This window comes from Uranotaenia lowii, chromosome 2, assembly GCF_029784155.1.
Source record: "Uranotaenia lowii strain MFRU-FL chromosome 2, ASM2978415v1, whole genome shotgun sequence".
In the NCBI taxonomy this organism is placed as follows: Eukaryota; Metazoa; Arthropoda; class Insecta; order Diptera; family Culicidae; genus Uranotaenia; species Uranotaenia lowii.
Genome location: NC_073692.1, coordinates 157,116,422 through 157,140,885, shown reverse-complemented (window position 1 = coordinate 157,140,885; position 24,464 = coordinate 157,116,422). Strand labels below are relative to the sequence as shown.

Here is a 24,464-nt window from a genome sequence, read left to right as displayed (position 1 = left end):
CACGGTCCCGTATACTCCGAAGCAGAATGGCGTCAGCGAGCCAGCCAATCGAACGTTTATGGAGAAGGCAAGGGCGATGATACATGGCAGCAGGCTACCGAAAAGTATATGGGGCGAAGCCGTTTTGTGCGCTGCGTATCTCACAAATCGATCACCGACTAGAGGTCTTGTGGACACCTTTTGAGAGGTGGTTCGGTCGGTGGCCGAGACTGAGCAATCTTTGTATTTTCGGGTGCCCAGCCTATGCGCAGATCCCAAAGGAAAAGCGGCAGAAGCTTGATTCCAAGTCTAAGCGACTCGTTTTCGTGGGATACGCGAATAACGGATATCGGCTTTGGAATGGTTCGAGCCGATCCATCGAGATTCACCGGAACGTGGTCTTCGGCGAAATCAGCGTTTTGGAGCCAGTGCGTGATGGTGCTGCGCCAGAGGAGGGCATTGAGAAGCCTGTCGAAGAACCACCAGAGACCATCACATTTGAGCGGTTAGCTAATGTGTATGAGCCAGAACAACATCCCACATCCGAGCAGCCCATCGAAGTGCGTGCACCTGAAAACACATTCGAGAAGTCAGCTGATGTGCCAACAACAGAAAACACATCTGAGCGGTTAGCCGATGTGCCTACTGATCCCGATCACACTGTGGTTAACAGTGTGGTTGTTGATGATCACGGCGAGAGCGACTACGAGAGCAGCACGGAATTCCCGGACGATGACGATGATGACCAAGATTCCGTCACCCGTGAACCGACCCTGAGACGAAGTCTGCGAACAAGAGGGACTACATAGCAATAACGTAGCTGCTGTTGATGATGAGGAGCTACCTCAGAACATAACGGAGCTGAAGCGCCGGGAGGACTGGGATTCCTCGAAGGTCGCCATCGACGAGGAGATGACAGCCCTGAAGGAGAACAAGACTTGGGAAGCGGTTAGCTTGCGCTCGGGCCACAGGAAACCCATCCTGTCCAAGTGGGTGTTCATCGTGAAGGACGATGGTCGCTATAAGGCTCGATTGGTCGCGAAAGGATGTTCCCAAAGACCAGGATTGGATTACTGGGAAACCTATGCACTGGTTGCCAAGATGGAGAGTGTCCGAACCGTCTTGGCGTTGGCGAACGAATTCGACATGGTCGTTCTTCAGATGGACGTCAAAACTACATTCGTGAATGGAAATTTAGAGAAGTTATGTTTATGCAGTTGCCAAACAATGACGTCGGCAAATAGAATGTCGTTAGATTACAGAAAAGCCTGTACGGCTTGAAGCAAGCGGGTCGTGCTTGGAACCAGCGATCCGACGACGAGATAAGAAAGCTTGGTTTCTATCCGTTGAAGAGTGACTGCTGTGTTTACCGATCCTGCAAGCGAGGACTCACCCTCATCCTGTACGTGGATGACATCCTGATTGCCGGAAAAGACGTCTCAGAGGTTATTTGGATCAAGACCGAGCTTGGAAGGCTATTCCAGATGAAGGATCTCCTAGAAGTCAAGACTTTCTTGGGGATGACCAACAAGCGAGACTTTCCGAATAGCGTCATCGAGATTTCGCAATCAGGATACGTCGAGAAGGTTCTGCAACGATTCGGTATGGCTGACAGAACAACCGTTCAAAGAATTGATCGGTTATCTACAATATCTGGCGACATCTTCGAGGCCAGATATCTGTGCTGCGGTTAGCGCACTGAGCAAGTACCAGGCAAGCCCGGCGGATAGGCACTGGCAAGGCCTGAAGCGTAATCTGCGGTACCTTCGAGGTACGACCGATACGGCGTTGGTATTCCGCAGAAACGCGAAATCGGAACCATTCATCGGATATGCTGATGCAGATTTTGCCAACGACAGTTTTCCGAAAATCACTCGGAGAAACGCTCATGATAGGTTTCTAGTTGGAAAAATTCAAAGCCGAATGCTGCTGCCTGTAGTTCCTTAGAGAGTCGGCAGAGTGACAATGCGAAGTCAATGTAAACAAGATTCAAAAGCGAAAGCAGATTCGCTTAAAGTCTATCTCTCAAGCCCAACGACTCCGATGATCGAAGATCTGTATCAGGCTACGCTTACATGATCTTCGGGAATCTTATTTCGTGGTCAACGAAACGTCAGCAGACGGCCAGTCTGTCATCGACCGAAGCTGAGATAGGAGCCCTTTGCCATGCGGTCAAGGAAGGTTTGTGGTTAACAAACTTCCTTGGTGAATTGAGTGTGGCTAGCACTCCTTTCAAGTTAATGGAGGACAACATCCCTTGTATCCAGTATCTGGAAGAAGCGCGGACTCATCAGCGGATGAAGCATCTGGATGTGAAGTATGCTTTCATCAGAGACATCATAAGAAGCGGTCAGCTATCTTTGCGACACATCTCTACTGAGGATCAGCCAGCTGATGCGTTCACGAAAGCGTTACCAAGGGCGAGGCGCGTGAAGCTGTTCAGCATTCTCAATCTGCGAATTGAGGGGAGGTGTTGATACTTACGGTTTCGGCAGAGGAAATCTGCCGCTACGTCTGCGAAACCAAAACAGTTTGTTTTGGTTCCGCATGCTTTGAGTCAATTCGCAATTGAAACAATAGCGGTGATGATTGATGATGACAGCTGATGATGACACGGTACAAATGTTTACATCATCACACTGTGAAGCCAAACAACTCAATTAAGGTTCGTGTTAACTCACCAGTGTTGCCAGATATTCTGAGTGGTTAGCTCAGAATATCACACGAAAATGAGAAAACTAATGAGTGAGGATATCACTTCAGTGAATAATGTAAATAGCTATCGCTTATGTTATAAGTAGTTATTTAAGGACTTGACGAACAAAACGAATAAAGATTAACTCTATTCCACCACTGAAACCTGCGTTTTCAACAATATCATTATCAAATTCACCTTTATTTAAAAAAACCATCCGTAAAAATAATTTTATTTAAACTTGAATGCTGCGTACGGTGACATGGCGACCGTCAAAAATAGGTTTAACGGCTATAATGTCTTGATGTTGTATGGATTTATCGCTTAAAAGGTTGCCATGGGTCATTTTTTTATTTCTCTAATCCCTTCTCTACGTTTTGGTTCAAATCTCATTCGAGATTTTTTGCATGAGTAAATTTTGACTTTTAGGTTTAAATGTTCTGAAACATCAACATCATTTTTGTTGCTTCGTTGGAACCGATCCAAATGAGTTTTATAAATTTCTCTTTAACAATTTTCCGCTGAACGACTTTGTCCAAGACCATAACTTTGTATCTTATCAGGAAAAAAAGTTATTAACTGTTGAGTAACAGTATGTCTTTTGGCATTGAAAAACAATCAATTCAACTGAAATCATTACTGTACCTAGCGAAGTATCGCTTGAAAAGTAGTCATCATGCAATATCTCGCTAAGCACCATGTTGAATATTTTATAAATGTTGGTGACGAAACTCTACTTTTTTCTCCGTGTTCATCAGAAGACATCAACTCTCTATGAGTTGATTTAAAGAAGTTACGAGGTTTTGTCCTGCACAAAGCAGTCCTACTCCACTGTGCGCCCCCTGGGGGCGTTGAGGTCTGCAAGGGGGCGGTGGAGAGGCTCATGGCTTTTGATTTTCACTGTACATGAAACCACTGCTCTAGTAGTGCTCTGCCAAAATAGTCAGAAATTCATTGATGTGAAATAACAATCAATCAATTGATAAATTAGGTTTTTTTTTTTTTTTTTAATTTTAATGATAATTTGGCTTCTTGTTTTCACATTTTTGGGCCAGGTGTTTCGATTTTACGGTTCACATGTCTATATCACATTTTATAAAGAAGTTTGCCACTGTTTTAAACACTTTAGGGTTCCGGTTTTGAAGGATTAGTTGAATCTGTGGTAACGTTTTCTCCATTCTAAGCGTCGTCCAAACGTCCCTTCGATGTTCTTCGTACATGCTGCATTCGAATAGGAGGTGGTGTGGAGAGGAAACACCGAATCCACACGCGCAGCTATCGTCGTCGATGATGTTGTTCCGTTTGAGATGTGATGGTATTCGAGAATGATTGCTGATGAGTTTTGAAAGTACGACAATTTCTCGGCGATTCAGGTTGAAAGCACCAAACCAAGGCTCAGGGTACACTCGATCAATGATTTTGAAGCAAAATCTTCCTTTAATCCCATTCTGCCATTTTGATTGCCACGAAACTAAAGCCTTCTCTCGGCTAGGGTAGCTAGCATCCCACGTTGTAATAGGTACTGGTGGCTGGTCTCCGTTCATACAAGCCAGTTTGGCCTCGCGATCTGCTTTTTCGTTGAGTTCAACATTGGTGTGTGATGGCACCCAGAGAAAGCTGATATTTTTACCTTCATTCTCCAGCTGATGAATTTTCATTCGGATTTCATACCACACATTTGGTTGATTTGAGATTTTTTTTCTGTTGCTCAGGCTTTTCAAACTGCTTAGGCTGTCCGTAAGTATAAGAAAGTTGCGGTTTGTTGATACCTCTATGTATAAAACAGACTGGTAGATCGCCATCAATTCAGCCAAGTATACGGAGGAAAATGCTGGGATTTTAACACGCTTCACAAAATTATCCTCATCGACAACAGCGTATCCACATGATATATTGTCCTTCGATCCGTCTGTTGCTAATATGGAACAGTTGGAATATTTTCTGCGGATAATGCTACCGATAATTCGTGGAATGTTTCTTTTGGTCTGTCCCTTGATTGCATTCTGAGTTATGAGATCTATTGATAGGATTTTAAATCTGCTCTCTATAGGATACCTGAAGCAGGGCAGAACTGAGTGTGTATCGATCGGTCCAAATGTAGTTCTTATGAGAAGAATGGCCCTCCTTATGTTCGAAAATGGTCTTCGTCCTTCGAGAGCTGGAGTAGCATATTTTGTGTTCCATTCTTGTAAGGCAATTCTTCGATTGACAAACTTTTGTGCAGCGATTTGTCTCCGTTCTTCTAGCGGCATGACTCCCGCCATCACTTCTAGTGAAGCAGTATGTGTCGTCTTGGTTGAACCTAGAGCAATTCGTAAGCAATTCCATTGAATGCGATCAAGTAAGGTGAGTTCCTCTTTTGTCGCATCAGCAAAGAATATTCCACCATATTCGAGAGCTGGTCTAACTGAAGATTTATATAGAGCTAACAGTGCACTAGGATGACATCCCCACTTTTGGCCAGCCACCGACCTCATGAAGTTAGTGTAGAGTGAGGTTTTCTTCTTCAAATGTTTGAAATGAGTTCCCCATGAAAGAGTGGGGGTGAGATATAATCCAAGAAGTTTTACACAATTCTCATAATTAACGAAAAATCGGTTGATTGATAACCGGGGAGCTTCGTCTGCTCTTATTCGGTTTTTTGTGAAGATCATTGCAGTACATTTGCTTGGTGCAATGTCGAGTCCCAATTCTTGAATTCCTTCGATCATTTCATCAAGATCAGTTTGCAGTATTCTGACACTATCAGTAATTAGTGTTCCAGTTACTGCGATGGTTATGTCGTCAGCGAAGCTAATTTTAATTGATCTACTTGTCGTTTGTTCCATTAGTCCACTGATGAGAATGTTGAAGCATAGAGGGCTGAGCGGTGAACCTTGAGGAAGACCCATCCATGTTGATCGATTCACATAAGTGGAACCATCAACTGACGCTGTCAGAATTCTCTCCCGAAACAAAGAATATACCATTTGCACTAGACATTCGTCTACTCTGAGCCTTTTCAGTTCTCGAACTAGTATGTCTATCTTGACATTGTCATACGCGCTTTTGATGTCAACACTACACATCACTACGTGCTTATTCGAACCAAAAGCCGAAGTTACTTCATCAAGTAACCCGTGAAGGGCATCCATAGTTCCTTTCCCTTTCCTAAAGCCGTTGATCGCCATAGGAATTAATTTGTTCGTTTCAAGTTGCAATTCTAGTCGGGTTCTTATCATGTTTTCAAACAGTTTTCATAAACAAGAGGCGAGTGAAATTGGGCGGTAAGAGCTGGGATTGTCTCTAGGTTTACCAGGCTTGAGGATTGGTACCACTTTGAAAATTTTCCAAGAATCTGGGATGCTTTGCGTATGAAAGTTTTCATTGTAGATTTGCAACAAACAAACTTGGGCACAATAAGGTAGATTTCTGATGGCGGAGTAGCTTATCATATCGACGCCTGGAGATGTGTCCTTTCCATCTCTGATGTTGAGTTGTAGGTCATGTATTGTAAAAAAGTTGGTACTTCTTCCACACAAACATTCCGATCTTTCGACACAAGGAGGAATTACTGATGGGGGCGCTAGCCGATCTAAAAATTCGATAAGTTGATCTTTATTTCGAAATGATTTTTGCTCACCTATTTGTCTGCCTTTATAGAGCTTAGCCCATCTCCACAGATGTTGCACGGACGTTTGTGAGTCAATATCATCGCAACGTTTTCTCCAAGACTCTTGTTTTTTGCGTTTTACCATTTGCTTGAAATTATTTTCCGCTTGCCTGTATTCGTTGAAAGCTTCGTATTCCAAACACCTACGCCACAACTTGAACTTGTTTCTCGATTCTCTTAGGGCTGTTGTTAGTTCATCGTCCCAGTAAGGCATTGGAATTTTCCGATGTTTCCGGGAATTCGATGTTGGTGATGCTTGTTGAAGGCTCTGCAGTATTGCTTGGAAAAAATCTTCGTAGGTCATGTTCGTTCTCCTGTCTACTTCCGCTTCCATTTTTCGATTGTAATTTTCCCAGTCTAATTTCGAATAATTAATTGTATGTTCTCGACGTACTCCACTTATGGTTTGCGTTCCAAAGACAATTGGAACATGATCACTGCCGAAAGGGTGTTCTAACGTTTGCCATTCGAAATTAAGGCTGATAGATGATGTCACCAAGGTAATGTCTATTGCACTAGGGGCATGGGATCCATCAAACCTAGTGTAATCTCCGGAATTTAAGACAACGTAATCAGAGGCTTCCAGTGCTGCTTCCAGATGGGTTCCTTTAGAATTTTGTTGATGATCACCCCACAGTGCATGTTTCGCGTTCCAGTCTCCTCCAACAATACATGGTTGTGGTAATGATCGCAGAAATGATTCTATGTCAGCACATGATAACGGAGAGTGAGGGTGGATATATATTGACACAATCGTTAATAATCCGATGTCACATTTGATCTGGCACGCCACACCTTCTATCGTTTCAGGAATGTCAATAAATAGTTGAGTTGCCTGAAATTCTTTCCTTGCTGCTATCAAAACTCCCTTCGAGTTTCGAGTGTGATCTTTCCTGAATGTATAAAATCCCGGTAAATTGTAGCTCATCGAATTCTCCAAATGAGTTTCTGATAGTAATAAAATGTTCGAATTTGTGTTGTTTATTATACTATTTATACTCGCTATTTTTGACGTTACGCCTCTGCAATTCCATTGCATGAATTGTAGTTGGACTGATGAGTTTGAGGTGGTCATTGTGAAGGTGTTATAATCGTAAGGAGCCAATGAGCTGCTTCATTTTCGTCATGAGCAGCTCTTCAGCTTTTGTTCGGAATTTGTCCACATCTGGAGCACTTCCGGAGTTGGCCAACTCTTGAATCAAGATTTCCATGGCCTGACTGCTTACACATTGTTGTACTACTTGACCAACTTGATCTTCAAGATGTAGTTCCAAAGACGGCATATCGAGGCGACTGCTAGAAAGGCATCTTTTCTTCTGTCGTCTAGCAGATGAAATTGTTTGGGTATCACCCGACAAGTTCTTCATACTGCTTGATCTTTGAATCACTATCTGTGGAGTGAGTGTTGCTTGTGATGATTTCACCTCAAGACGGTTGGTTGGTGTATTTGTAAATTGACGAGGAGCTTCTTTTCTCCCCATATTCGAAAACCAGTCAGTCGGTCCTTGGGAGAAACAGTTTTGACGTTGCTTATCCGCTTCTCTTCTTTGTTGAGCTTTCGGACATGCTTTCAGATTGTCAGCTTTGTGGGCACCGAGGCAATTTACACACTCAGGCTGGCTGAGCTGACACTCATGCTCTTCAGTCACTTCATTTATCGTACATGTATTGCATCTTTTTTTGCTCCGGCAGCTTTTCTCAGCGTGACCCAGTCTCCAACACTTTTTACACTGTCGGAGAGGGTACATGTATGGTTTTATAGCATACAGTGTTCTGTTCAGTTCAAGATGAGTTGGGAGTGATAGACCACTAAAAGTAAGGATCACTGTGGTGAGAAAAATATCTTTTTCTCCTTCTTTCTTCTTGACACGTCGAGATTCCAGTAACTTTGGATTATCCACTTGCTGATATTTGTTCTTATCGAAAGCAACCGCGTTGGAGATTTCTTCATCTTCCACGTTCAGTTCAATATGCACTACACCCAGCACTTCTACAAGCCTTTGGGGTATCACAAAACTTAAGTTTTTTGCTTTATAGTCCACAAGGCTATTAGCCGCTTGAGCCGTTTTCATAATAACTTTCATTTTTTGTTTCGACATTGGCATAGCTTTGACAAAATCATCCTTAAACACTTGGATCAACCGTTTTGCTACCGACGACGGCGATAACGTATTTTCATCTTTCGCTTCGACAATAATCACGAAAGGACCATTATGCGACGATTGGTAATATCGTTTTCTAGGTTGACCAGTATTTGGTGCTTCATCGTTCGTCATTTTGCTAACACCGGTAAAGCGATTAGATCACACGATGTGTTTTAAATAGCTTTTCTTAGCTCGAGAGAACACGTCTTGTGTCTTTCGAGCATCAAAGAGAACTGATAAATTAGGTTCGTAATTATGTTACCTATAGGTAAATAACGGGTCTGTCGCTTCTATCATAGTTATGTGATGAACATTTTGTTTATTAACATTTTGTTTATTAACAGCAAATTTCCGCTGCATTAGTTAGCACTGGAAACAAAATAAACTCACCTGGGAGAAAACTTTCTGCCGCTTCCGGTCAATTGTATCGCTGCTTTCTGCCGGCACCGATGGTGGTCGCTGCTGGTTTTCAGTTTCGTTCACTGGAAGTTCTGCCGTTTCCGAGGGGAAAGTTTTCAGTATTTTCAGATTGTGGAAGGCGCGCATCTGCCGGAACTGCTGCCTGGGCTGCTGCTGGATCACAGCCTCAACCCTTGGCTCCCCGGCCGGCACATCGTTGTACTGGTCATCGTCAACATCACCATAATCGTCATCAGCGCCATCGTTGCCATTCCTGCCGTAGTTGGTCCCATAGGCATCGCCATAGCCGTCATCCGGGTTCTGCTCTTCGGAATAATCTTCTCCGTTGTAGTAGACGTCGTCCTGCGGTGTCTGTCCACCGCCATCGTAACTCCACTGATTGCGGTCCCCGGTAAAACTAACCGGGTCGTTAACGTTATCTCCGTAATAGTTCCGGTCCCGTGGCACTTCCAGGAGCAGCTGATGCCGCTGCTGTTGGAACTTGTTGGTATCGTTCAGGGAGCCCTCTCGGGGGACGTCGCCGGTTCCAGCCATCACCGCATCCGAGCCAACGACGGAAACGTCCCGCGGTGACGTGCCCGAAGTGGAACGGTTCCCTCCGGCTGCTGCCGACTGATGCTGATTTTTCCGGCGCTTTTCCCAGCGCCGTTCGTTGCCGATTATCAAATGTTCGTCGCAGTACTTGCTAATGCGAAAATCTGTGAATCGGGAAAAGGAAGCAGATAAAGAAGACAAGAAAAAAGGTTTGAATGATTTGTGACTGTGGGAATTGTTATCGCAGTTTTTCATTTTTTATCAGCGCTTTCTGAGCTTCAGCCATGGAGCTACTTGTGGGATCAACAATGCTTCCATCTAGTAAATCATTCTTTTCCCCGCCAAGAATTTATCGATTCCTTCATTCAAAAAATACATTCTAATAGATTTGTTCAAATCTATTTCAAAATGTTTGATGGGTGCGTTTATTTTAGCCCTTAACACGTTACAAACTTTTCGTTTGTTCATAATATTTATATATCGTTCAAAAATTCAAAGCATTAAACTGAATATCATTTTAAATCTGATAGATATCTTAAAATCCAGAGTCTGTATATCCACAATATCACTTCGACATTGAGCCTTAGGAACTTGCACCCGGGCGTAATTGGCAGAAATTCAAAATAAATTTTCATATGTAGGGGAGTTAAGGGTTTGATTGGAACCTTAAGAAGGTCGCTTATTTAACCATACCAAACAGCTAGGATATGTGAGTTGCATCACTGTTTCGTGTTTAGACACTAAGGAAATTTGTTTAAAAATGTATTTTTAAATATTTTTTCAATTGCTGAAAATTGCAGGAAAAAAATGATAATACTTTTACGTTCGCATAAAAAAAAATAAAAAATTTTTCGAAAATTTAAAAGAAAATTGCCAAGCATAACAATTTGAATGCGTGTTTTTTCGAAATTAGCTTTCATGCACTTATATCCCTTTGGCTCCCAGGACCTCGTATTTGAAGATCAATCGAATATGATTTGGATTTGGTACAAATATTACATTGAAATATTTGTAAGCCACTTTGGACAAATACAGTGGAAGAAATTCCTATACGCGCACACTCATTTTTGAGGTTTCCATTCATCAGTAATTAAATATTTTCAAAAAATTGATACCAATTGATAGATCTTTCAAAATTACACTCATTTTAGCATAACCCAATTAAATTCTTTTCTCATTAGCCGAGCTAATTTAAAAATACACAATTTTGGGGTGAAAATTCCTAAAAGCGCACTTCGTGTTTTATTAAGAAAACATCAAAATTAATAATTTAAAAACCAAAAACGGTTAACAAAAATGATCGATGTGAGTACCTGTTATCGAAAAAGTGTAAAATATTTGATTTGGCATTGAGTCAATTGGATTAACCCGAGGTTTTGGAAACTTTGTATAAAAAAATTGTAAATTTTTTACCTCTGCTAATGATTTCTTAATAAAAGTGTATTTTTCAATTTACTCAGTCAGCTAAAGAAAAAAGCATTTAGTTGTGTTATGGTAAAATGAGTGTATTTTCGAAAGATCTATCGACGATTTTCAAAAACTGTTAAGAATAAATCTAAAAAAATGAAAGTGTGCGCATAATTTTTTTTTACTACTGTATTCATCAAAGCTATAAGTGAGACTAAGCGAAATTGCTATGATTAAAATATTTCTTAAAATATCGATTTAAAAACAAAACATCATGATTGATCCAAGACCCAACCTGTTCAATATATTTGTTTTTGTAAAAGATCAGTGTATGAAAAATCTATTTTACCTCTGATCTTAAATTTCGGAATCAAAATATAATTTCAAAAACCAATCCCATCTAAAGCCAATTTATAATTTCATTTTTGTTTTTTTTGTAATTTTGACAAAATTTTGACTCTTTGGAAATGTCTAAAACTTTGAGTATGTTGCTGAAACAAAGCAATAAATGTTTTTAATATCAATCGGTAGAACAAAACTGAACAATCATTTTATTATAGGACTAGCTGATCCCGTACGAACTTCGTTTCGCTTTAAATCATTGGTACGTCAAAATGAGTTTAGAAAATGAATTCAAAACTTTCTTTCGACAATTTTGGGGAAAAAATTCAACAGTGTTTAAAGTCTACTATTACTATTACTTGAAATTCGAATTTAACGGTTGATTGGCTTTTTATTAAAATTTATGTGAGAGTGTTTTCTTCTCGATCGGTTGCAAAATCTAGACATTATGGCAGAAACATGTACTATTTGTTTGTGTGCACGACTCTTTTGCTTGATCTTCACACTTAAATTGGTATCAATTAACTGCCTCCAACAAAATTATTGCACAAAACACTGAACTTTCAATGAAACCCTCTTTTTCTGTCCCATGGCACGAAATTCAATAATTGAAACCAATTTTACGTTCCTCAAAACTCCCTTGTGCCATTTTTTCTTTTCAAATTATATGTAAAATAACGTCAAGAACTTGAAAACAGTGATCAGTGAATATAGACGCCCCTTTCGCCGACCCTTGACACGGGACATGCTACCTGGAGTCAATTGCTCATAGTTTATAACCCTCATCTGAACATTTTCATCTCAATCCGATGCATGATCACGACAATATCGCGAAAACAGTGAGCGACTAACATGAACGGCCTTTTTTTTGACCACGATTCAAAACTTGACATCTGAAATTAATTATCTTTTCTGTTAAACTCCCATGTGCCAATTTTCATTACAATTCTATGCTCAATCAAGAGAATATCGTAAAAACAGTGAACAGATAATAACCCCTTTTGCCGACCCTTGAGTCAAGATTTGAAACCTGAAAGCAAAAGAGCGTCCCTCAAAACTCCTATGCGGAAATTTTCATCTCAATCCAATGTAGAATAACGTCAAAATCGCAAAAACATTAAAGTTGGGTATGGACGACTCCTTCAGCAGACTTCTGATCCGCAATTCGAAACTTGAAATCGATTGCTCGTCTTTCAAAACACTCGTGTGCAAATTTTCATCACAATCCGGTGTATAATAACACCAATATCGCAAAAACATTAATCAGTGAATATGGACGACCCCTTTGGCCAACCCCTGACCCTAAATTTGATAACTGTAATCGATTGCTCGTCTCTCAAAACACTCATGAGCAAATTTTCATCACAATCCGATGTATAATAACGCCAATATCGCAAAAACATTAATCAGTGAATATGGACGACCCCTTTGGCCAACCCCTGACCCTAAATTTGATAACTGTAATCGATTGCTCGTCTCTCAAAACACTCATGTGCAAATTTTCATCACAATCCGATGTATAATGACGCCAATATCGCAAAAACATAAATCAGTGGATATGGACGACCCCTTTGGCCGACCCCTGACCCTAAATTTGATAACTGTAATCGATTGCTCGTCTCTCAAAACACTCATGTGCAAATTTGCATCACAATCCGATGGAAAATAACGTCAATAACGTGAAAACAATATTTGTCTTGTATGGACGACCCCCTTCAGAAGGGGTCGTCCAAAAATCTAAAAACATTTTTCATCATTCCTGGTCCTAATGAGCATCCATGCCAAATTTCAGATCTCTAGCTCTTAAGACGGCTGAGTCTATAGAGGACAAACAAACAAACAAACAAACAAACAAACAAACATACAGATAATTGCTTTTTATATATATAGATTAAATCTTTGAAATCTTCATTTGCGTTTTATTCTTAAGACACAAATGCTTGAAGCCATACATTCTTATTCATATTATTTCGAAACAACTTTTTATTCCGTTAAAAATATTGAGATATATGATCCTAGTCTATGTAGTCAGAAAAATGGAAAAAAACTGTGAGAAAAGTTACAAAAATGACAAACCCGAATAAACGATCAAAATAACAAAAATGTACCAATTTATACCGCCGAAGGTCAAATGACCCCTAACACTTTTTCCGCTAAAACTATCTTGTTTCTTGTTACAATTATTTATTGCAATGTTATTCAAAGTCGAAGGCATTTTTTGGACAAAACATGCTTCGGGAAAAAGGCTGTAAGCCAGTTATTAAGTGCTCGAAAAAAAAATGCACTTAGTGCCTGAGAAAGTTGCACTTAGAAGCTGAAAGGAAGTGAAGTAGGCGTGTGCCAAGAAAGACGTGTTTTTTTTCATTTGCCAGATTCAAACTTGGAAAATTTTAAAATTTCAGTGGAAAAATCCATGATTTGTTGGAAAATCGTTTATAATTGTCTTCACTAGGATTCGCGGCTCCGGAAGATCGGAAAGGATGGCAAATGAAATGATGATGGAGCATCTGCAAGAACAGCTGCTGACCATTCGGCAGGAGGTACATGAAAAATTTGAAGCCAAGGAGGTCTGAGTTTCAAATTTTCGAGGATGTAAAGCTAAGTCTTCAGTTCTTCTCTTATTTTATTTTTGAGGCCATTTTTCCTAGTAAAATTCACAGATCTTGAAAAGAAACCAAACATGTGTCTTAGATTTTATAAAATAAGTTGAGACTGCTTTGGACTCCCAACTTGTATGAGTGATTTTTTAAATTACGCATTTTTTTTCACTTTTTGTAAAAAAAACTTTACAATTCACAAACATGTGAATTAGAGTGCCCCAAATGACCCGACTTTTGAAAAAGTTATGCGCTGCAGGCAACATTGATCTTAGGCCTTGTACAAGATCGCATGCCAAATTTGGGCCAGATCGGCTCACGGGAAGGGGTCGCTCAACGAGCCTGAAATTTGAATGGGATTTTGAGACATTTTGTTTGGGAGGAACATGAAAATCCTAGTGGGGCTAGTGAACGGTAGACAATGTGCAACTCGAGACACCATACACCCAACCCTCGGGTAGTGGTCATATCACCTCTTGTCTGCAACTCCGATTCTCTACCTCCCCGTGGTGCTAGCTGGGGTGCGAGCAACCTTAGCGGAGTTCGGGTACCCAACCCCGGTGGATGCTTTGGTCGCATGCAGACTGAGTCAGGGGGCTTCGTACGCGTCTGTTCTCCATGTCAGGGGCGGCGTGCGGAGTGCAACAACGTCCTGGTGGTGTTCGGGACCCAAAACAGCAACATCACGACGGTCCTCCTGCGAGATAGTGGGGTTAGCTGCGGGCCTAGCGAGCCTGTGACTACAAAAAACATAAGCAACGAACAACGAACAACAAATTTCGGATGGAAATCGGCAAAGACCCACGCGACGAAAAGGGACTAGCGATTGGAAACTTGGAACATGGAACTGCCGATCTCTAAATTTTGTGGGCAGTACCCACCCCAGTACCCACGAGCTATGGAAAATCATGGACGAGAACGGCTTTTCCGGGAAGCTGATCAGACTGATCAAGGCGACGATGGTTGGAACGCAGTGCTGTGTGCGGATTTCGGGTGAATTGTCGAGTTCATTCGAATCGCGCAGGGGGCTTCGACAAGGTGATGGTCTATCCTGCATGATGTTCAACGTGGCGCTAGAAGGTGTTATTCGACGAGCGAGGGGCGAAATGCGGGGCACGATTTTCAACAGATCCAGTCAACTTATCTGCTTTGCCGATAACATTGATATAGTCAGCAGATGCGGCGGTGGAGGAGATCTACCGCAAACTGAAACGCGAAGCAGGAAGGATTGAGTTGATGATTAATACGTCCAAGACGAAGTATATGCTGGCCTGCGGATCCGAGACCGACCGAACCCGCTTGTCCAGTAATAACAAGGTCACGATCGACGGCGCCGAGCTGGAGATAGTCGAAGACTTTGTCTATCTCGGCTCACTGGTGACCGCAGACAATGACACCAGCCGTGAGATCCGGAGGCTCCACAAGCAACTGCGGTCGAGAAGACTTAGCCCTCGCACGAAGTGTAACCTGTATATGACGCTTATTAGACCGGTTGTTCTCTACGGGCACGAGACATGGATATTGCTCGAGGAGGACCTGCGTACACTCGGAGTATTCGAGCGACGAATGTTAAGAACCATCTTTGGCGACGTACAGGAGAACGGAGTGTGGAGGCGAAGGATGAACCACGAGCTCGCTCGACTCTACGGCGAACCCAGTATCCAGAAGGTGGTGAAGGCTGGCCGGATACGCTGGGCGGGACATGTTGCGCGAATGCCGGACGACTGTCCTGCAAAACAGGTGTTCGCTACGAATCCGGTAGGAACAAGACGAGCGGGGGCGCAACGAGCGAGGTGGTTAGACCAAGTGGAGCGTGATCTGGCGAACGTGGGGTGCCCGAGGAATTGGAGAACGGTTGCCATGGACTGAGTGAATTTTAGGAATTATGTTCGTCAAGTTATGTCGTAAGACGGAATACTATGTAAATAAAAAAAATAATGAAAATCCAGTTTTTCATCAATAACTTTGGTCCCTTTCGGTCGATTTTTTTTGAATATGACTTTTCCTTTAGCCTTAATTATGAAAAATATTTCATATGAAGACTGCATTTCGATTTGTGTTAGGATAAAAAAGTTATTAGGCTTAAAACGCTGTGTCGAACATTGCGACGCACCACAGTGATGAATATCACCCTTAAAAAGATTAGCCCATTTTTAAAGCCTAATAACTTTTTTGTCTTAAATCGAATCGAAATGCTGTCTACGGATGAAATATTTTTCATAATGAGGACTTTAAGAAAACCCGTATTCAAAAGAAATCGTTCGAAGAAGATCAAAATTATTGATGAAAACTGGTTTTTCATGTTTCTCCTGAACACAATGACCCAAAATCCCATGCAAACTTCAGGCTCGTTGAGCCACCTCTTCCCGTGATCCGATTTGGCTAAAATTTAGCATGAGATCTTGTACTAGGCCTATGATCAATTATAGCCTGCAGCGCATAAAATTACACAGTTTGAAATTTCCCATACAAATTTGAGGCAGTCTAATGTGTACTATACGTTAAGGTTTTCAATCAACAACGAACTCAAGAGTTGCGCGATGTTATGAAGTGCCTTTTGACTTTTTTGATTTTTTCACTTTCATTTTCCCTTATGTTCGGTGTTATGATTTTCTGATTAAATGATTTTGTAAATCGTTAACTTGTTGACATAACGACTTTTTGACTTTCTAGTTTTGTGGCCATCTGACTTACTGAATCTCTAGCTTTCTGAATGTTTTATTTTCTGACTTAAATGAATTTTGCTGGAGCAGGTAAAATTATAGAGGCACGGGAGTCTAAAATAAAATTCAAAATGGGTAATAATTTTCTACGTAAAATTTGTACATTACGACTAGCAATTCTCATATGAAATTTTAACTTCAGTATTTATACATTAAAAACGAAAACTATATCAGCTTTTTTAACATATTTCACACATTATACATTTTTTTTTCTTTTAATTATGACCGGGAGAAGAAAATATCAGTTTTCAAGGAATCTTAGTAGCTTAAGGACTTAGGAGCGCAGGTTTTAATAAAGTTGTTCATCACTTACCAACGTGATTTTCTTGCCACATTACCCTTACCCTTTTAACACTCAGCGTGAAATTTATGGAGGGATGGCGTACTGCGCAAAACAAATCATCACATGAGCTGCACCCCCCTTCCTCTTATCGACTACACGGACTTGGCCGGCATCGTTATTGGTTCATATTAAAGTCTGAAATTTTCAAAACTGTACAGTGAGATTGCGCTGCTTGTTTGCAGCAAACTTTCACTTAGTTCATTGTGCAATGTTGATTATTTCGAACCGATCTCCGGAGTGCAACCATTATGCCATTGGCTAGATGGAGCCGTAGGTGGACCGTACGTAGTTGATAACAAGCTCAAGCTTAAGAAAGCTGAAGTTAGAAGCTGTTGCACATATGGAAATATTTTAAATTTTTTTCTTAAGATTATGGCCACAAAAGGTGTAAAAAAATGGTGTAAAAACCGTACTTTTTAAAGAATCAACTGCCATCGTTCATCTGTTTCAGTCCGGCATAGTTATACTGTAATATTCTTATTTTTTCCTTACTTTTCAGGAACATCCAGACGAGACTGTCAACGAAAAATTTCTTATCAAAGCTCGGCAAGGGGCTTGCTCAAAAGTTCGTTTAGCAGAACATTACAGAATTGTTCGACATTTTGTTATTGGTCCTATATTCTTGCACAGGATTCCACCACCGTATTAATCGTGGAACAGCTTTTATACCTTGTTGACATGAAGTCCGGCCTCTTTGAGATCTTGTATCTAAATCTGTTCATCGACTTCAAATCCGCATAGGACACAATCGACCGTGACGAGCTATAGAAAATCATGGACAAGAACAGCATTTCCGGGAAGCTGACCAGACTGATTAAGGCGACGATGGATGGAATGCACTGCTGTGTGCGGATTTCGGGTCTATTGTCGAGTTCATTCGAATCGCACAGGGGATTCGACAAGGCGTTGGTCTATCCTGCATGATGTTCAATGTGGAGCTAGAAGGTGTTAATGCCCTTGACAGGTATTTATTTAGGCGGATATCGAAAAAAAAAACAAGACGAGAAGCTCATGAAGACAAAACCTAGCCGTAGAAATTCGAACTACCGACGATAATCGGCGCTGTTCCCATAAGAAAGTCAGCAAATTCAAGGGTTATAATAAATTCATAGTCTTTAAACGATGAAATCAAAACTATCTGACTTCTAATGTATCGGAAAAATGTTCCTTTTATTCAAAATGAACTCATAACATCCCTTGTTTATCCAAACAAATTTCTGAAGATGTTGAAGGGAGTGGCGATGATTTGGCTCAGGATCGGTGCTGGTTGAACAACTGGAGCAGTGTAGTTCAGGTACAGTTGGTTCAGTTCAGCAGCGATCGCCTGGTACTGGCTGGACAGATTCTGCCACAATGTGGTGTTGTAATTCTGGGTACAGTTCAACGAGGCAGCCAGTTTAGCAGCCAAAGTTGTCGTACGGTTCTGGATTTGGGCGTAAGCAGCCTGGAAATTGGTATTAGCCTGCAAGGCAGCATTTTGGGCGATGGATGTAGCGGTTGCAGTTATGTTGTTGATAGAGTTGTTGATTCCTGTGAGCACTTTGCTGCTAACGGCATCCACATTCTGTATGGCAGAGGTAATCAACGTTTGCACTGCACCGATCACACCAGTAAGTGTGGTACCAACAGCGTTAACAACATCTTGGAAAAGAGTCGCAAGCAGTTGCCCTTGCGTTGCCTGAGAAAAGAATCGCCTTAAAATTCAAATTCATCATATAAAAACCAACGAAACTTACCCCAATCAGGCACAGAGCCAAAACGGAAACAAGAACGAGTTTCATGGTTCAACCTGTGGTATCGATCTGTAAAGCTGCCAACCTTCAAATGATACCTTTGCAACCATTGGTAAGCCAATAAATACAATTCGATGATAAATGAAGCGGTCTGTTCATGTTCTCTATCCTTTAATTGAGTTATGTTGAGCTTGCGCGACAAAACAACATTTGACTAAATAGAGCGTTCTATGTCACTTTCTGAAAAGGAAGCTGGTAAGAGGCCAAATGCGTAAGATATTCGGAAGCTTCCAGACGTTATTTACCACGGACAATGGTTAACATTTATTCGAAAGCTTTAGCGATTCTCATTGGGATTCTCATTGACGTAAACTGAATACGATAACAATGCGCATTCTGCGCATTGACCTGTCTGTTTGCCTATTACTATTTTTAGAATCTAATTTGTCTGATAATCCAGAAATCAGGCATTATTAGACATTATAGTTATTTTTACGAATAACGAAAAATTAATGAACAAACATTTTTCTATAAATCTTTGAGAAAATATTTGCTGAACGATACTAAATAGTTGGTTATCTATTAAACACTTCAGAAATTACCAGATAGTTCTTGTCGAACCACCGGAGACAAATTCGTTCCGTATTCAGCTAGGTTCATCATCATCAGTGAGCCTCTTGTTTTGATTCAAGCAAGCTTGCTATCAACTACAGTCCACCTACGGCCCCTCAGGCATAATGGTTGCACTCCATGATTGGTTCGAGATAGTCAACATTGCACAATGAACCAAATGAAAGGCGCTGGGATCAAGCAACAAAATCTCACTTTACAGTGCTTATGACCCCTTATTTTAATATGAACCAATAACGACGCCGGCCAAGTCAAAGTAGTCGATAGGATGAAGGATGCAGCACATGTAAAGATATGTTTAGCGGAGGCTGGCTGTACGCCATCCCTCCACAAATATCCAGGCTAAATGTGTGGTTAAATGTAATGTGGTATGGAAAATCACCTTTGTGGGCAATGAAACCACTCGAAACCTAAGTTCCTAAAGGGCGAACACGAAATTATTGCGACACATTTAACAGGGCATAACTTTTTTACCATTGAGTAAAAATCAACCAAATTTTGCACAATTTCTCATTGATGTGTATTGTTTACATGTGTCAAACTCGAAGTCGTGTTTTTCAATTCATCGAAAATGGAGGAAAACAAACGCGAGTCGAGAGAACAAATTATTTCCAAACACCTGGATTTCCTGACCTGACGCACCGGCAGATAGGAAAAATATTCAACCGTCTTCAGAGTGTTGAAGCGGTTCTAGGAGCGATTGACGTTGGACGTGGACCACGGCAAAGGAGCTGGAAGAAAATCGGGACCGGAGAACACAAAGACGGTGGGAAAGGTGTAGCGGATGATTAAAGCAAATCCCAACGTCTCAAGCCGTGATTTGGCCAAAAAGATCGGCATGTTGTAGAGTGAGGTCCACAATGCAAAGAAGAGAGCTGGATTACATATGTACATACAAGGTACAAAACTTCCCAAACCGCGATGAACGGCAACAATCGACGTCTAGCTCTACGAGAAGATGCTGACAAAATATTTCTGCTGTGTGATGGACGACGAAACGTATATAAAAGCCGATTTTAAGCAAGTTCTGGTTGGAGTTTTTCACCGGCAAGAGCAAGATGGATGTGGACGACAAATTCAAGAAGAAGAAAATTTCGAAGTTCACCTCCAAATATCTCGTTTGGCAGGCCATCTGCTTTTGCGGACTGAGGAGTGAGCCTTTCGTACATAGCAAAGTAGAAACACACACAGTAAATGGCGAGATCTACATATCTGAATGCCTCGAGAAGTGCCTTTTGCCGTTCTTGCAGCACCACGACGAAGTTCCCCTATTTTGGCCAGATTTGGCATCGTGCCACTATTCCAAAAGTGTCCTGGAGTGGTATTAGGCCAATTCTGTCAATTTTGTTGAAAAGGACATGAACCCGCCAAACTGGCCGGAGCTGCGTTCGGTGGAGCAATACTGAGCAATGATGAAGCGGGAACTTCGGAAGAGCAAGAGGACAGTCAAAGACGAGAAGGGCATGTTGAGAAAATGGAAAAACTGAGAAACTGGCGGATGGGGGGCCTCAAGTAAAAATGCGTTCAATTTGACACTCAAGGCTCCATCGACTAACTTTACTTTTGATTTTTGAAATAAATGAAACTACCCTAAAATTTTGGTTTGATTCTAAACATCATAAGAAAATTGGCATAACATTTTCAGTGGCGCTCTTTAATATCTTAAAACGTTTAAGTTTCCTGTTGAAGCTCCTGATGAAGCCTAGAGAGGCCATAAGAAATACGTACTAATATATTGTAAACTGTACGGTATGCTTTAAAGATAGAAAGGGTTGTTATTCTCTTGTTTTTGAATAGGGTTTCACGTAGAGGGCCCAACGACCCAACTTTTGAAAAAGTTATGCGCTGCAAGCTAAAATTGATTCTAGGCATAGTACAAGGTCCCATGCCAAATTTAAGCCATATTGTACCACGGGAGTTTGTATGAGATTTTGAGACATTTTGTTCGGTAGGAACATGAAAATCCAGTTTTCATCAATAACTTTGGGCCCCTTCAGCCGATTTATTTCGGATACGGTTTTTCTTGAAGCTTAAATTATGAAAAATATTTCATCCGGATACCGCATTACGATAAGAGTTAAGATAGAAAAAGTTTATAAGATTAAAAAATGTGTTTACATATTTAAGAATGGTATTCACTTTTATAATACTTGGCTGTGCATTATATTCACATGATGGATTAAACATAGCAACAAAAATTCAAAACCTCAACGCAATCTTAAACACGAGTGATATATTTTTTTCACCAGTGTAACGTTAAATAGAAAATTTAGAAGGTCCACAAATGTTTAGGAATGCACAGTAGTGTAAATAGAACAGACTGGCATTTTCAGAAATGTTTAAAAAAAATTATTTAGTGCAATACTGACGGTGGCGCATCTTGTCGGCTCTATGCATTTTAAACCCAGTTCCCCCACTGGGTGATCGTGAGTGAAAAGGCAAATAATAAACACATGAATTTTTTTTTTCCAATGCACATTAGCGACATCAATATTTTATCATACAATTTAAAGAAATGTATGCGAATTTATTTCTCTAAAACAAGTTAAAACAATTTGTCATTTGACGCAAAAATCTTGAATTTTGTGAACTTCATTTGAATTTTTAATTTGGATTTTGCTAAAACTGTGAAAAAATCCGGCCAAAAACTGGGTTCTTTCCCCGATAACCGGACCACTTTATTCTTTGAAAATCACAATTTGAACCCAATTACGGTTATTTTTTTTTTTTTTGTACATTTCATTTTGTTCAAAACTTAATGCGTTTTTTTTAACGAAAATCTAAAACGAATGTCTGCCCAGCTAACATGAAATCGTATTAGCAATGATAATCCAAATCGAATATTAAGACATTTTCAATAACCATCGTTAACAGGTTAGTATTGAGTGATTTTCTATCGTTTATTTACGACAAGCTTTACCCAAAAAAGTTGAATCGGATAGCAGATAAGTCAATTCGTAAATATGTCTCCAAATAGTTGAGAATATGCTAATTCGACATTTACGATTTGAGTGAACTAATTTACGATAAATGGGTGATCCTTTCTTCTTTCTTCCTTTCACCGGTTCGTGAACAGAAAATCTTAGATATAGAGCTATAGCGCGAATAATATCAACTGATGAGTTGGTATCGTGGTAAGATTCCGGACAGTGAACTCGGAGGACTGGAGTTCAATTCTCTGTCGGGGAAATTTTTTTTCGTTTTACTAAAATTACTTAAAATCGAATCGTTAAAATCTTGTCATTGTAGATTTATCGCCTCCACTTTTGTAGCTATATGCTATTTTGGTAAGTTTAATACAATCTTTTCATCTGGTATATTTGTTTGTGTAACTCTGTTGTTCCTGCGATATACCCTCTTAAATGTTTGCTGGGTGGTATTACGAACTAATTTCAAAACCATTTGTTTGGAACAATGATTTTATTTTAATTTAACCAATCGAAATTTTTTTTAACCGCTTCTATTATTTTATAATTAGATCTGGTATATAGAAACCTTTTCCGTTACCCCCTGTTTATAGCGCCATGCGCCATATTACATCTCCAGAAATAAAAAAATGATTTGAGAAAAATTGAAGATTACATAAAAAATTGACTATTTAAACGAGAAAAGTCTGATTTGGCATGTTGAGGTTTTATCACTTTAATCTGTTTATTAAATAAATATTCGTTACTGATATTTTAATTTGATTGATGAAATTTATCCACGATTGTGTTAGCTGTTATCGATTAATCAAATAAATTGTAGATCAATAAATTATCCAGCCCCTATGTCAAGGTCGTGATGCAGACGATGGCTTTTCACGATTATGAAGGAAGGGACGGAATTCGCCGTAACGAGGCCATACGTCCGACGCGTGACTCGTGCCATTGACACTGGTGTCGTTTTGGCGTGTCGTCAATCCATCTTCAAATTGGTCACCAGGGAATTATGGCTCAAACAGCGTCGTATCTCATAGTAAGCTGACGTACGTCCGTTCAACGCGCGTCCGGTTGGAAGATTGAAGCAATTCATCAGCAATAAACGTTGGTGATTATCTTATTTTTAAAGACCACAGGTATCGGTTTAGTCGTTTATCAGACCTATCCACTTCAGACCTAAAATCTTTGTTTTTATCTGAAAAGATACTTTACTATTTTCTTGAAAAATCCTAAATGTATAGGTTCATGGAAAAATTCAAATATTTGAAAAAACAAAGACTTTTTGTCCACGAAACACTCCGAGTCGTTGGCTGTTGCTGCCAGCCTGTCGCACATATCAAGCGGAACAACCCATAAAGTCACATAAAATTGGTTGATGGACGGAAATTTATGACCTGGCAATGCCAACGGAAGCCAAAAGTGTCACTGCCTGGCTACGAATTCATTAAACTTTTTCCCTGGCGCTTCTCTCCATCTCTCTCGCGGTATCATTCATGTACCATAGGAGGACCTAACTCAGAACGAAAACCCGAGCAGATACCTTCTGCCTAGAAAGTGGGTACCTAATGGCTACGTTATGTTGTTGCGAGGTGACAAAGTTGAACGGCGACGTTGTCTCGCGGCATGAGTGGGAAGATGCCAAGAGCACGCCGTCATTTCCGACAATTTAAATTCCTCTAACTGATTCCATAACATCTGCGGTTGATTGCGGGAATATTTCAGTCTGTTTATTTGAGGTGGAAAAACATTGAAGCTGGGAACATACAAACATACATATTGGAGGCGAGACATGAAATTTAAGATTAATTTTCATTCATTACAATGGGTAAATGAGTGTAAGTTATTGCTAATGATATTGAAGGTATGTATGTACGTTTATGAATAACTTAAAATAAAATGAAGTAGATGCACATAAACTAAAATTTTAAATTTTTATTATATTTCTGATCAGAATATAAATTTTATCATCCTTGGAATATTTAAACCGAAATGCTTGAAAACAATCCTAATCATCAATTCAAAAAGTTTTGTTGAAAACGCAGGTTTCAGGGATGCTGATTGCTAGTTCCATCAGCAATCGACAATAGGCGAATTGGCCAATCGTGGGTTTCAACTCCTCCCCTCAATTCGCAGATTGCGAATGTTGAATTGCATCGTAGATTGTCGAGCTTTTCCACAATACTAACAACTTCTTACAGTTCTTACAGCTGAATATCGCAAGATCAACTCTGAGCTTTTCCTCCCAAACTCGATTCGCAGTAGTCATCATCACGCTTGGTTCTGGAGTTGGCAATGGGCGAAGGCTGGCAACTGACCGTGCGTCGCTCAAACAACCTTCCCCAAA

At 40.5% G+C, this 24,464-nt stretch overlaps 2 protein-coding genes across 3 annotated transcripts in view; both read right to left on the bottom strand.

Annotated features, from left to right (window-relative positions):
• The window catches only part of LOC129748583 (uncharacterized), a 443,445-nt gene that overhangs the window by 125,918 nt on the left and 293,063 nt on the right, over positions 1–24,464 (bottom strand). For both annotated transcript variants that reach the window (XM_055743241.1, XM_055743239.1), the window contains exon 5: positions 8,861–9,588. In XM_055743241.1, coding sequence (XP_055599216.1) covers positions 8,861–9,588 — 728 coding nt within the window. The remainder of the gene's footprint in view (positions 1–8,860; positions 9,589–24,464) is intronic.
• On the bottom strand, positions 17,980–18,691 carry LOC129748592 (uncharacterized). Its single transcript, XM_055743251.1, has 2 exons — positions 18,573–18,691; positions 17,980–18,514 (listed from the first exon to the last, which is right to left on the bottom strand). The coding sequence occupies exons 1-2, from the start codon at positions 18,615–18,617 to the stop codon at positions 18,038–18,040; spliced, it is 522 nt and encodes a 173-aa protein (XP_055599226.1). The 5' UTR covers positions 18,618–18,691; the 3' UTR covers positions 17,980–18,037.